At 43.2% G+C, this 13,929-nt stretch overlaps 1 protein-coding gene across 1 annotated transcript in view; it reads right to left on the bottom strand.

Annotated features, from left to right (window-relative positions):
* The window catches only part of TMC2 (transmembrane channel like 2), a 63,737-nt gene that overhangs the window by 9,219 nt on the left and 40,589 nt on the right, over nucleotides 1-13,929 (bottom strand). Inside the window, exons 11-15 of the mRNA XM_044262204.1 lie at nucleotides 12,643-12,822; nucleotides 11,007-11,156; nucleotides 8,826-8,954; nucleotides 6,223-6,290; nucleotides 5,167-5,406 (exon numbers count right to left, since the gene is read on the bottom strand). Coding sequence (XP_044118139.1) covers nucleotides 5,167-5,406; nucleotides 6,223-6,290; nucleotides 8,826-8,954; nucleotides 11,007-11,156; nucleotides 12,643-12,822 — 767 coding nt within the window. The remainder of the gene's footprint in view (nucleotides 1-5,166; nucleotides 5,407-6,222; nucleotides 6,291-8,825; nucleotides 8,955-11,006; nucleotides 11,157-12,642; nucleotides 12,823-13,929) is intronic.

Genomic DNA, 13,929 nt, shown 5'->3' with positions numbered 1-13,929 from the left:
TATGGTCTGTGGTCGTTTTTGTGCTCTAATGGCTGACAAGAAATAGTTGTGTCAGAGACCACTCATGGCCATCTCAATGCTTAGCACTTTTAAGTGCCATGTGTATCGTATTATGACATTTCATTAATTCATTTTTTATTCTTATTCATGCGTACCTGTCATGTAAAAACAAGAAAAGTAAATTTCACCTGTTATGCTTTTAAGTCACAGTTAAGTATGGGTTATTTTGTCCTTGAATCATGATGTATTAGATGATGTATCAGTTTCCAGTGTGTTTTATAACAAATTGCCACACAGTTGACTTTAAGCAATACAAATTTGTTCTCTTACAGTTCTGCATGCCAAAAGTCTGATGTGTTTCACTGGGTTGACACCAAGGTGTTGGCAGGGCTGCACTGCCTTCAGAGGGAGGTGCTAGGGGAGAATCTGTTTCCTCGATTTTTTCCCAGCATCTCATGCTTTATTCCTGGCATTCCTTGGCTCATGGCCCCTTCCTCTGTCTTCAAAGCTGGTAACGCCTCTCCTTCCATGGTGACATCACTTTCTGTTCTTCTGTAGTCAAATATCCCTGTGCCTCCCTCTTATAAGGACACTTGTGATTTAGGGCTCATCTGGATAATCCAGGATAATCTCTCCACCTCAAGATCCTTAACTTAATCACATTGGCAAAGGTCACTTTGCTGTGTAAAATAAGGTCCACAGGTTCCAGGGATGAGAAGCAAATATCTTCAGGAGCCATTATTCAGCCCATCACCTTATGCTCTCTAGTCCTTGAAGGTTCGTGATCATCTCACCTGCAAAATACATTCATCACCAGCCATGTATCCCCCAAAGTTGCAACCCATTAGAGCATCAACCCACAGTCCAAAATCTCATCTAAATATCATCAGCACAAAAGTCCCAAATTCACCATCTAAATTACATATAGGTGAGACCTTGGGTATGATCCATCTTGGGACAAAATTCTTCTCTCTATGGACCCATAAAACTAGAAAATGAGTTATTTACTCCCAAAATACAGTGGTGTGTCAGCCCTAAGATAACAGTAAAAGATGGCAGTGTTACTGCTCATATGACATTCTTAAATATCTGGTGGGTCTTCCCTGTATGTCATGGGAATTCAGTCCATTAGGCAAGAGGGTCCCACACAGATCTTTACTGGAGAATTCTCTCTATGCTTTCCTTCTGCTGAGATGGTTGAGAGGATCCCAGTCACAAGCTTAAAAAAAAAATCCTCTGTGTGAATGAATATTTAGGTTTTTTGATCCCTCAGAGACACTTGCAAAAGTTGCTCAGCCTGCCCCTTAGTTTTTTTTTTTTCCTTTAGAGCATGCTTTCCTGACAGTAAATCTGTTTGCAGTGTCTTTTGCAATCTGGACAGGCTGAGAATTTCCCAAATCATCAGGTTCTGGTTCCTTCTGGCTTATCAGTTCTTTTCTCAATTTGTCTCTTTCCTCTCACATTTTAGTAGAAGCAGCAGGATGAAACCAGGTTGTACCTTCAAAACTTCGCTTAGAAATCTCCTTAGCCAAACATCCAAGTTCATTATTTACAGATTCAGATTTCCATATATCTGTAGGACATCATTCAGCTAAGCTTTCTGTTCTCTATATAGCAAGGACTCCCCTTTCCTCCACTTCCCAGAATCACATTCCTCACTGACCAGTGGTGAAGTGATTAAATTGTATTTGATTGCAGGAGCTGAAGAAATGTATCTGGAGGAAATAAACTTGCTTAAGACTTGGAGAATTTCCAGCCAAAGCAGCTGTTTGAAGGGTTGAGGACATTGAGAACAAGGGTGTATTCCAGAGAGGTAAATGGCGTCAAGTGATTTTCTTTGGCCCTTGATGAGTCAGTAGATGTTACTGATGCTGTTCAGTTGCTTAACTGAGGAATGAATGCCAAGTTTGAAGTAACTGAAGAACTGATTTCTGTGAATACACCATGTGTGGATATGGATGAAATTTTCTCAAAGAAGTTGAGAATACGTTAATTCAGTACAACTGAATGGAATGGAATTTGATACAACTGATGTGGGATCTGCTATGGCATGCTACAGTTGACAATGGTCAAAATATATATAGGGCAGAAGAAGGCTTAGCTGGACAAATTTATGAAGCTTGTGAAGTTTTAGGTGTGGACAGACTATGGTTATTCTCTGTCTTACTCATTAGGGGGTAATTTGCAGAAAATATTTGAATCACGTGCTACTGCAATCAATCAATAATGTCAATAGTGAATTTCATCTGCTTTCATAAGTTAATCATTTTCCAAACTGTGCATTTTGTCAGAAATGAAAACTGAGGGTTCTGGCTTGCCCAATGCATAGCAGTTCAATGATGTAGCAGTAGTAAAGCTTTATGGGAATTTTTCTTCTAGGGTAGGAGATGTGTTGTCATGTGTGGTACAATGATGGGCTGTACTGCTCTCTAAGAAGTAAAACTGATGTTGATGACAAGGGACAGTAACTTTGAGCCCCTGTTATGTGAGATATTATCATTGCCTTCCCCTCAAGAACTCCATTCTTTTCATTGGTAGACCTATATTACAAAAATTATACTCTATTATTATCATCATATCTTGAGTTTTGCCAATAATATAAACTTTGTGGCCATTTGTTTCTCTAATTATAGAAGTATTTACATAATATTCTTGATTTTTTTCTCCTGACTCCCGAGCTGAAAATATTGACTGTCAGGCTCTTGTCAGAAAAAGGTAGCTGAGCCCTGGTGTAGATGATGCTTCCCACCTCATAGCCTTGTTAGCTGTACCAACTACCCCCAACTTGGGCAGGGCTCAGGCTTCACAAACTCGTATATATACCTTACCATGGAAATTAGCACCCTCCTTTAAGTGCTTTGCAAATAGCACACTAAAACCTCATAACAACACTAGGACAGAAGCACTACAATTATTTCCATGTTATAGGCAATTAACTTGTGGTGTAGGGAGTTAAGTAACTTCTCGAGATGACCCAGCTGGCAACTGACTGAGCTGACTCTAGAGTTACGGGGTTGAGAATTTTTTCTTCTGGGAACAGCTAATAATAAAAATTTTAGGCTTTGTGAACCAGATGGTCGCTGTTGACATGACTCCATTGAGCTGTTGTAGTGAGAAATCTGTGTTGACAGATTATATGTAAGCAAATGGGTGTGGCTGTGCTCCAATGAAAGTCTATTTACAAAAACTCTATGTCTCAACCCTTGATGTCTGTTTGGATCTGGTTGAAACCTCAAGTCCCTCCAGGTAAAAGTGATTTTTTGTGATGTGAAGGGTCTAGTTTGAACACTGACCATAAACTAGGTATTCTCTTCTAGACACTGGGTATAAGGCAGTGAGAAAGGAAGCAAAAATCACACCCTCCTGGAGCTTATGTCCTGGTGAAGGAGATAGACAACAAACATGATAAATAAGCAAAAAACCTGGACTGTTAGATGTTGATCAGGAGATACAATAAGAAGAAACAATGATAAGAAAAGTGCGTGTGTGACATTTTAGTTAGGCTCTCCAGGGAGGGTCTCACTGAGAAGGTGACCTTTGAGAAAACACCTGAAGCAAGTGAGAGAGACAACAGCTGTAGAAATATCTGAGGAATGAACTAACTGTTGGTGAGTTTTGATGAGATGGGTGACAGGAAGGCAGTGGCAGCCATGTTTCCTTCTGAGTTCGGTTTTCAGATTCCTTTCCCTGCTCTCTGGCTGTAGGCTGTCAGGGCCTCTCAGGGTAGCAGACGAAGCAAGGGTGGGGCAGAGGGCAAGGGTCAGGCATGGCTTAGGCCTGCCCATGGGCCTCCTTTCTGGTGGCAGGTAGACAGCCTGAACAAAGGAGCACTGGCATTTGAATCTAGAGCTCAGCCCTCCAAACCTTGCTTAAGAAGAAGTCAAGAGAGGGTTCTACCATTCCTATCATGTGGCTCTCCCTTCAGCCTGGCATCCCATCTATAGCTCAGCAAATTCTTCTTCTCTGGATCTAGTCACCCACCCCACCCCCAACCCCATTCCTTCCACCTGAACCTCTGTGCAGCCAGATCTCACTCTGCCACGAGCACACCACTAATGCCTCTGAGCATCACAGCACTCGCTGGGCGTGGGGAGAGGGTACACACCACAGGGCTTTAGCTACCTAAGTCCCTTCTAAATGGAAAAGTACCAGAGCAGCATTTCCCCATGTGTTGATCTACCATAGTGGCCCAGAGCCAGGACCAGAGTGAGCTGGGTCAGGCGCTGGGACACACAACAGAAGGAGCTACTCACTTGTAGTGTCGTGCAAGCTCAGAATTGGTGCCTCACCCACCTCACCCCAATCCTGGCCCTGGATGAGTGTTCCATGAAGAGTCTATGGTCAAGAAGGACAGAAATGCTGGCTTGCACACATTATCCTATTGCATGATTCTTCTAATCCATTAATAAAGAGTATGCCCCAAGCATTTTTAAGTGAGAAGGTGGCAGATAAAATGGTCAGCATGTTCCAAATTGCTTGAACCACAGAACTCCTTCTTATGGAGTAGAGAGATGGCTTTATTTCCAGAGGGTCTTATGCTTGGAAAGAGAGCAGCAGATGCATATTATTTCTCAATGTACCTCCTTATCTCATTACTTATACATTCTTTATACAATGCTCAGTCTCCTAAACTGGTCTGACTTATACCCTGAACCCACAGTGCTGACAAATGCTCTGCAGGGCATGGGGACCCAGTCAAAAGTCTCAGTTGCTGCTTTCCGTGTGAATGGCACTTATAAATGTATGGTTATTTCATCTTCAGACTATTCTCCCCCTCCCCTTACTCATCCTACAGTAAGGTAATCCAGAGCAGAAGACTATCCACAGGTTAAAAGTTCAGAGCTGCACTGTCCAATATGGTAGCCATCAGCCATGGGAGGTTATTTAAATTATAGTGAATTGTAATGAAAAAAATAAATTCAGTTTCTTGGTCGTCATTCCAATGTTCAAGAGCCACACGTGGCTGGGGGCTACCATATTGGATCACACAGTGATAGAACATGTCCATCCTTGCAGAAAATGCCATTGAATGGCTCTGATGATTTTCACAGAGCTCCATGGCCTTTTGCAGGCTGATAAGATGCTAGAAGAGGACATCTGAGCCAGGGCTCCCTCAACAGACTGCTCTGGGGGAAGAGCTGCTCCCATGCAACCAGGACTATGCACCTGAATGGTCCGCAGTCAAAGGAGGGCGGGAGGGACATGATGGTGTAAGCCACTGGCAGGAGGCTGAGGAAGAGCACCAGCAGCAGAAGGCCCATGTAGAAGTTGTTGGATCGGGAAGCTTTGAACACACGTTCGTGGGGCACATTGCTGCTCATCACTGCCCAGCACTGGAAGTACATGGAGGTCAGCAGGCGCAGCACGTTGATGCCTACCAGTCCTGGAGCATAGAAGGAGCCCATCCTGGAAGGGCAGAAACCACATACTCGGTTGGCCCCCCAGAAGGTGAGGCCAAGGAAGGATGACAGGAGGAAATGGGATAGATAGATTAGGAGCATGAGGCCTCACTGTCTTCCCTGCAGGTTCTGAAGGCAGTGGTCTCCCATTTAAGCTGGACATTTATTGCCAAGCCATAGCCACCCATTCCTCAGGAGAGGGAGATCTCCAAGCACCACTGGCTTGGGTTCTGACCACGAGGCACCTAACAAATTATTTGGCCTCCTGATTCTTTCTCTGTGGTTCCCCTAAAACAATAGTGCTGCTCGGAAAAGTATCTGAAGTTCTTAAATGAAGAGAATGGGACACCAGCTTTCAGTGAGCCCTCAGTCTCTTAAAAGTCTTTGGTTGAAATTACTCAGCTTTTTCTTTTAACCCCCGCCTCAGAGGAGGAAGACCTTTGGCTCCTTTCCTCCTCCTCTCCTACCTATTTTCTCCCTCCTCCCTCTTCCCTTTCCTCCTCTGTTTCTCCTCCTCTCTCCCCTTTGCCTTTTCCTTCCTCCCTTCTCTACTTCATCCTTTTTTCCTTCCTCCTTCTCATTCCCCTTCAGGCTTCCTCTGTTCCTCTCCTTTCCTCTTTGTCTGTGGTAGCCCATGAGTAGGCCGAATATGGTCCTGTTTTTCATTTGTCCTGTCCTCTATTTGTCATCTGAAAGGAGGCAGTTCAGAGAGGCCTGAGGATTTGTCTAACCTATTCCCCCAGCTAGCTGGGAGGCCAAGCCTGAGATTCCAGTTTTCTGACTTCGCTGATGAGGTGGTCCCCAAACAAAATGCATAGCTCACCAGATCATTCCTTGGTTGAAGATCAAACCAAGTACATTTCCACTAATATCAAACTCAGCATATGACGGCTGCAGGGGGAGGCAGACAGAGAGAAAGGAAGTTGTTAGGCATTAGCTAGCCTCCATGACCAGCCAACTGGCTAAGCCAGGGACACTCCTTCCCAAAGAGCCTGCTCTGGTGATCTGAGAGGAGCTTTGGATTCATGGCTCTGTTTCTTTAACACATTTTCCACATTTCAAGGAAAGTTTTGAAATTCTCGAAGTTGAAAGTTTTTCCAATTACTTTTTCCATTAAAAAAGTGAGAGATTTTAACCAGGCCAAATGTGTATTCTTGGGAGGACCCTGGCCCCAACGAGAACATTTTATCAATGCTTTAATCAGAAATTTACCTTAAAATTATAATCAAGGAATAAATCTAATAGGTAACCAAATGCAAATGGTTAAATGAGGGATCAAATGATAGTTTTAAAAGCAAACAAGCAAACACAATAATTAAACCACTCCTCCACCTGCCTTTTCTCCTTCTCATTTTCCTCTAGTCTGTGAATAGTTCATGCAAAGGAAAGAGCTCAGCCAGACTCTGATTTTCAGAATGTTGGAGATTTGTCAACTATTTGAAAGACTGGAGATTGTGTGAGCACTGGGGAGTGAGGGGTCCTCAGGCAACATGCTTAAATCGACTTCCCCATTTGTCCTCTGGAAATGGAAGTCAAGAGAGACAGAGAGGAGGAAGAGGAAGAAATTAGGAGAGAAAGGAAGGTCAGGCATGGATCAAAGGAGGAAGAGGAAATGTGCATTTTCCAAATAAATGAGGGTTTAGTCTTGGGACCTTAAAATGAAATGTTTAAAAATATTTTTGGAAACTTCTCATCTGCTGTGTTTTGTGTCCTGGTTAGAAAAATTGTCCTCACCCCAAGATTGTAACTTTATATACGGTTTCTTTTAGACATTTATGATTTAATTTTTTGATGATGAAAACTTTGATGTACCTACAACTTATGTATGTAGATGAAATGGGTGAGAGATATAGTCCCTTCCCCCAGTGGTCAACCAGTGGTCAACAAAGGGTGGAGACCCTTTGTTATAAAATCCTTTCCCATTGGATTGAAAGACTGCCTTTATCTTAAACTAAATTTCCACATAGATTATTTCATATAGATTGTATTTCTGGATTTTCTATTCTGTTCCATTGATAACTTTGGCTGTTCCCTAGTACTAGTTTTCATTATTATAGCTTCATAATATGTTTTAACAGAATGGTAGGTCTAGTCCCTTTCATTTTGCTGTCTTAAAATTTTTCCTGGCTATTTCTACATGTTTATTTTTAGACTGAAATTTAGTATTATTTGGGGATCTTGTTAAACTTATAAATTAATTTGAGGGCAATGACATCTTAGCAGTTTCCTTTTGTCCTATTAAAGATGGCATCTTCTTTGGGCATGAGGTTCTTTCAACCTTGTTCTTGGACGAGATTATGAAGTTTTCCTCACTGTGAAGAGAAGTTGAGTAGGCTTGTGCAAAATTGTGGCTGGCGACTAAAAGAAAAAAGAAATATGACAGAAACCTGTACTGGAGCCCTTACCTAGGCCAGGTACCTTACTGCAGGTCATGATGAAGATGACATGGGTAAACAAGATATGGAGATCAGTTAAGGGGTAGTGCCCTTCCCAGCCCCCAACCACAGTGACTTATAGGGACAGCGAGTGAGGTGTTGTGGAAGAGACACACACAGGACAGAGGAAGCCAGACATTCTGCCTTATCACAGAAGGCCACTACAGAGAGGAGATGACACACATTTAGAAAAAGCAGTTTCCCAGGTAGGGGAGGAAGAAGAGTATCTCAGGTGGAGGGAATGAGCGCAAAGAGGTTATCAAAGCATAATCCAGAAGATAGCACCAATGGTTACTATGTTCTTGGTTTGTCCCAAGACTTTCTGAAACATTCAGGTCCACCTGCCCTCTCCCACCCCAGGATTTCATTATAGTCTCAAAAATTAAAAACTACCATTTCTAGGCCGCCTGGGTGGCTCAGTTGGTTAAGTGTCTGCCTTTGGCTCAGGTCATGAATCTCAGGATCCTGGGATCAAGCCCTGCTTCAGGCTCCCTATTCAGCAGGGAGTCTCCTTCTCCCTCTCCTCATCCCTCGTGCTTGCTCTTGCTCTCTCTCTCTCAAACAAATAAATAAAATCTTAAAAAAAAAAAAGAAACTACCATTTTGTCTTATCCACTTCTGTTACCATTCCTATACCTTGCTTGGTATGTACTCCAAAGGAGGGTGGTCTTTGCCTTCCCTAATGAGAGTTGATGCCACTTTGGCATTTCTCTACTACCATCTGCTCAGTACCAAAGCATGTGATCTACCCTTCCCATAGGCCAAATGTGAGATAGGAAGGTCATATTGTTAATTACATGGGGGAAAAGTGGAGTTTCCTCTCGGAAGGCAAATAGGTCACTTAAAGGAAATAAAGATGAAATGCTTCACTATTTTGCAGAGCAGAGACTGGCATCAATTATCCAAATAAATGCCCAAGAATGCATCTGACTATATCAGATAGGATGGTTGAGACCCCTCTCTGTGGGATGTTCATGAAATGGTGACCTACAAATCCAGCCTCCAGGTCCCAGCACCAACAGTAGTTCATGAACCGGACAAAACAAGCCCGCAGGAAGTCCCCCAGCAGGATGGTGATGTACGTTACCAGCATGTCAGACACTGTCAGCCTCATAAATTCCTGCAAGGGGCAGCACAGGAAAAAAAAAAAGCATGGTCAGGGTCAAACCTTGTCCATTTCTCCCAGCTGACTGCAGCCACGCAAAGTCTTCCCTACCCACTTGAATCTTTTCTGTGACCTGCTGGTTCTTGGTGGCACAGAGATGGTACAGAAAAAGGACCCCAGGCTTTGGAAAATCCTTATTTTTAGTTCCCAGTTACCAATCATCTTTTGCTTTTGGAATAGTCTCTGAGCCTCTCAAAGCTGATAGTGATAACAACCTTGCAGGGTTATTGGGAAGCTTATCAATTATGCATGCAAATTGCCTGGGACACTGGCAATGCCCAGTGTATGGCAGTTATCAGCACTATTGCACAGAGAGAGGATCTAAAAGGCTCCCTCCTTGCTTCCTGCACCTCCTCTGAAATGTAGCTGCCCCCAGCTAACACTGAATCTGACCATCGTCCCTGGGGACAAGAGCCAGCATTCTTCATCTCCTGCTAATTGGATTTTTGGCTTGTCATACAGAGATAATAATGCAGGATTTTTCATGAGGCACATAGTAGAAGAGCCAAAAGCAAAGTTTTTCTCTGCTTTATAGAGTGTATATAATTTTTTAATTTAAAAAATTGGAAAAGATCTACCAGGCATCATCACAACCTTTAAGACATCTGTCTAATAGCCTTGGAGTTCCTTGGGGGCACAGGGTCTGCTTTATTCATTTTTTGTATCCTTCAAGATGATTAATGAATGTTTGCTGGATGAATAGCTGATGAGTTTTCAGGATTATTCCTCAATAAGAATTCAAGTTAATGCTCCTAAGTATCAGACAAATCAACATGTATCAGGTCTACTCTTCTGTGCAAGGTGATGCTCTGGGACCTGGGATGGAGGCGGTGAAGGATACAGGTGAGCAGGATGTAACAGCTCAAACCCATCATTACTGACATGTTCAGAAAGAGACAAATTTTAACCAGTGTTGGGAACAGTGACGGGTATTCAGGGAGGAGGGCAAGAGAGACATCTTTCAAGGGCACAAGACAGGACATGAGAAATTCTATTGCAGAGTATTCCAAAGGAAACACGTATGTAATGGACTCTCTTTTGCCTTCTAAGGAGGGTGGGTTTTATTGACTTGAAGACCCTTTCTCTATTATACCCTGTGATGGCTTTAGAAATGCAGGAGCTTGAGAAGCTGGATTGCTTTGTACATGAATGTACAAAGGAGGAGGATTTCAAGAATATGGGGGGGGGATCTGGACTAGAAGAGATAAGAAATGGTGAGTCTGAGCCCTTCACGGAGGAACTAGGGAAAAAAGTCTCCTAGGACCCCACGGGAAGGAAACTCTGCTACAGGAAAATATCTGCTGGTGGATTTATAGGCAATGTTTGATGGGCTATGTGATACATCCCTTCCTTCATTGTACTTCACCACCCTCAGTTAAAAACACTGTTGTCTAATGTTTTGTGTGATTGGGTTCTTCAGGGAACCCATGAAGAAGTAATAACCTCTGCATCTCAGTGTGGTGGCATAGGAAAGAAAGCCCTGGGCAGGAGATGGAGTTGAGGAAGAAAGAACAGCTGATCCCTGTGTTACCTGAAAATACTTCAAGTTTCTGCCCAGGAAGACAAAGAACATTAGCCTTTGAAGTCCATACTATGCAAGCTACTGGAATTGTGGTGACCATGCATAAGGTGAAATGGTAGTTGTTAATATTTGGGACTAATGAAAACCATCAATTCTCTTTACAAAAATGCACAGATGCATATATGGACATGGATCCTGCCTCCAGTTTTTAGGAGTATTTATTCCTTATTTTGAGATGGAGAACCATAGGCTTTCAGTGAAATCTGAAGTAAAACTCTAAATGAATCCTAGTGGTACTAGACTGGTGAATGGAGCATGTAGAAAAGTATGTGGGATGCTGAAAAAAAATGGGAAAGAGAAAAGGTAAAAGTTTCCTAGGAAATACTGGCTTGACGTTTTGGTGTCTTAAAAATAGAAACATCCAGAAAGAAATAACAAAGAACCAAGAACAGGGATCACTTTTGCAGGACAGCATAATTACTCACAATGCCCACGGCTGTCTCCCAGCAAGAACCCCGGGGCACATCTGCAGGGTGCAAGGGTGGCCGGGGGACACTCTCGTTCCAACCCGAGGCGTTGTAATAGTTAAACAGAGTCCAGTGAGTGATGTTCTTTATTGTCTCTTCATTAGAAAGCTAGAATGAAAGATGGAAATGTGGGGTTGGAAGGAACCAGGGATGGTTCAATTGTTTCCAAGGGAACAACAATTAAAGCTAGAATATGCCACAGTCTACCACCTAGCCTCTGCCTTACTCCTCAGAGGTCTCTACAGAGATGCCCTCCCCAGCCTTTCAGTCTATACAGGAGAAGGGGCATTTGGCTGAAGTCCTTGGGTCTTTTCTGTGAGATTTTTTCTAAGTTACTGTCTGTCCATCCATCCATCCGTCCGTCCATCCATCCAACCATCCACCCAATTATTCATCATCCAGTGGGATGCTGATCATTCTTCTTTTGAGAGTAATGTTTTTCAGGATCTATTCTAGGCATGTAAGGTAGAGATGACACAAGAGTGAAAAAGAGAGACAGGCTTCCCTCAGAAAGTTCACAGTCTGGAGGTGACAGAGGTGAACAGACAATTACAGAATAGAGTGATAAGAGCTGTGGGGAAATATTCCCCAGGGACCAAGGAAATCCATATCAGACCATGGGGCCACAGAGAACTTACTAGAAGCAATGACATCTGAGACAAAACCTCAGGGAGGATTAGTCAATGAGTTAAATATGGGGAGAAGAGTGGAGAGACAGGCCAAGAGAAAATTCTGTCCCATGGAGGAAGTGTGAGGTTCAAGAGAGCAGAAGAGTTCACTGGGGTAGGATGAAAGCCAGAGATGAAGGTGGAGGGGTAGGCAAGTTACTTCCATGCTTAAAATCTTCCAATAGTTTTCTGTTAAACTCAGGTAAAAGTTCATATAGCTCCGTAATGAGAAGGTAGAGGTGGGGAAGAGGACTATCATCATCTGACCCTTTCCTTGGGTTCATTTTCCCCTTCTTCCCTCCACTCTATTCTTTGCCATCCTACAGTTCCTTGTCTGTACCAACTGTTCCCTCTGCTTTTTCCAATGTCTGGTAAGACTCTGCAGGTTGGATGGGGGGAATTCTGGAGTCCCTCCTATGGACTGTCACGCTTCCCTGGGCTTGCCCCCACTGGGGCACATGTCACAATATGCTATACTGAATGAGTCTGTCTCCCAGCCTAGATGTAAATATCCTTGGAACGGGACTGTGTCTTGCTGTCTGCTGTACCCTCAAGGCCTGATATAGTGGGTGCTCCATGACCGTCTAGTGAGCAGTGATGGAAGGTGGGGCCAACCATGAGATATCATGTCAATAGATATTTACTTTATGGCAGCTATGATGCAATATAGGAAAGGCTGCAGAAGGATACCAATGACATGTATATGATGTAAAGAGACTACCTAAGAAAAAGACAGTAATAACATGCAACAAAATATTAACAATGGTTGTATTTGGGTAATAGGATTCTGGGGATACTTTTTTCTTCATTTTACTTTTCTCAATTTTCCAAAATTTCTTTAATTAATAGGGATTATGCATGAGGAAAATATAGCTGAAAAAGGAAATCCATGGGCACCAGGGATTAGAGGAGTTTGTGGTCTTTACCTTGAGATGAACATCATCCATCAGGGCCAAGAGAAATGTGTAGAGGTTCCCCAAGAAGAGTGCAAAGATGCGTCCCAGCTGCCACTTTAGTCCAATGCGTGGGTGGTAATTCTCCAGAGCAGCGATGGTTTCAAACAAAGGGGGACAAAACATACCAAGCAGGGACATCACAATTTCTACCTGAGAAATCAGTAAAGCCTGGATTACTTGGGTCATCTGTATCACTTGTTTGGCCACCATCTCTGTACTTCCTAGGGCCATGCATCTCCATCTCCTTGTTGCCCCCTCTTCTGCCTCTGGAGATGCCCTCAGGACTCCACAACTTACTGTGTGACTGTGACTAAGCTGCCAGCATGCCTGGAACTGTCAGCCTATGTCCCAGACATCATAATTGCTCTGTGACTGGATGCTATCATGATTGTTGCTATTAGTATTGATAAAAATGGCAAATTTTCTTTGAGAAATAAATGGGTTAACATATGGAACAGTTCTTTGTGTTCAGTAAAAGTCATGAGCTGGGCAAGAGTCACTGTGGTAGCTCTTATCTCAGGAGCACGGAAGACAGGAAACTGAGATCACAGAAGGGAACTAACAGCAGAGGGACAAGGTAAAGAGTATGGCATCTGGAGTCAGTTCTCTGGGTTTGAGCTTCAGTTCTAACCCTTGCTGGGTTTGTAACTTAGGACAAGTTACATAACTTCTTTGAGTTTCTTGTTTCTTCACGTGTAAAGTGGGAATGACAGTTTTTTATTGTGAGAGTCAGATGAGATTGTGGACATAAGTCTGCTAGCCTGGAGCCTGGAAAGCACTAAATTTGGCTCCAATTTTGGGAGAATCCTGACTTGTATAACTGAACCTGACCATGGTAGAATATTTTTTTTCTTCAAATAAAACTGCTCATCTAGTACAGAGTAAATCTTTGAACTGCTGACCAAAGTGCAGGTGGGTCAACTCTTCTGGGTTGGTTCTGACACCCTTATACTCTATCACACTGTCTGTTGGCTTGGCTACTCATTACCTTCACACATGTTCATGCAGTGTTTCCCACCTGGACAGCCATCACTGTGGTGCATCACTGCACCACAGCTACCACCGCCCTTCTTCACATGTGTGTTTAATGCATAGCCTAATTCCTGCCTTTCCCACAAAGTCCCCCTGCCTCTCCAGCTCACATAGAACTCTCCACCTGGCACACATCTGTAAACCAAAACATCTTAGTTGATCACTATTCCTGCCCACTGCTGTTCATGTTTTGGTTTATTCTTGTCTAGTCTGCTTCCTAAGGAA

The sequence above is a fragment of the Neovison vison genome, chromosome 8, assembly GCF_020171115.1.
Source record: "Neovison vison isolate M4711 chromosome 8, ASM_NN_V1, whole genome shotgun sequence".
Classification (NCBI taxonomy): Eukaryota; Metazoa; Chordata; class Mammalia; order Carnivora; family Mustelidae; genus Neogale; species Neogale vison.
This window is presented reverse-complemented; position numbering and strand designations above follow the sequence as displayed.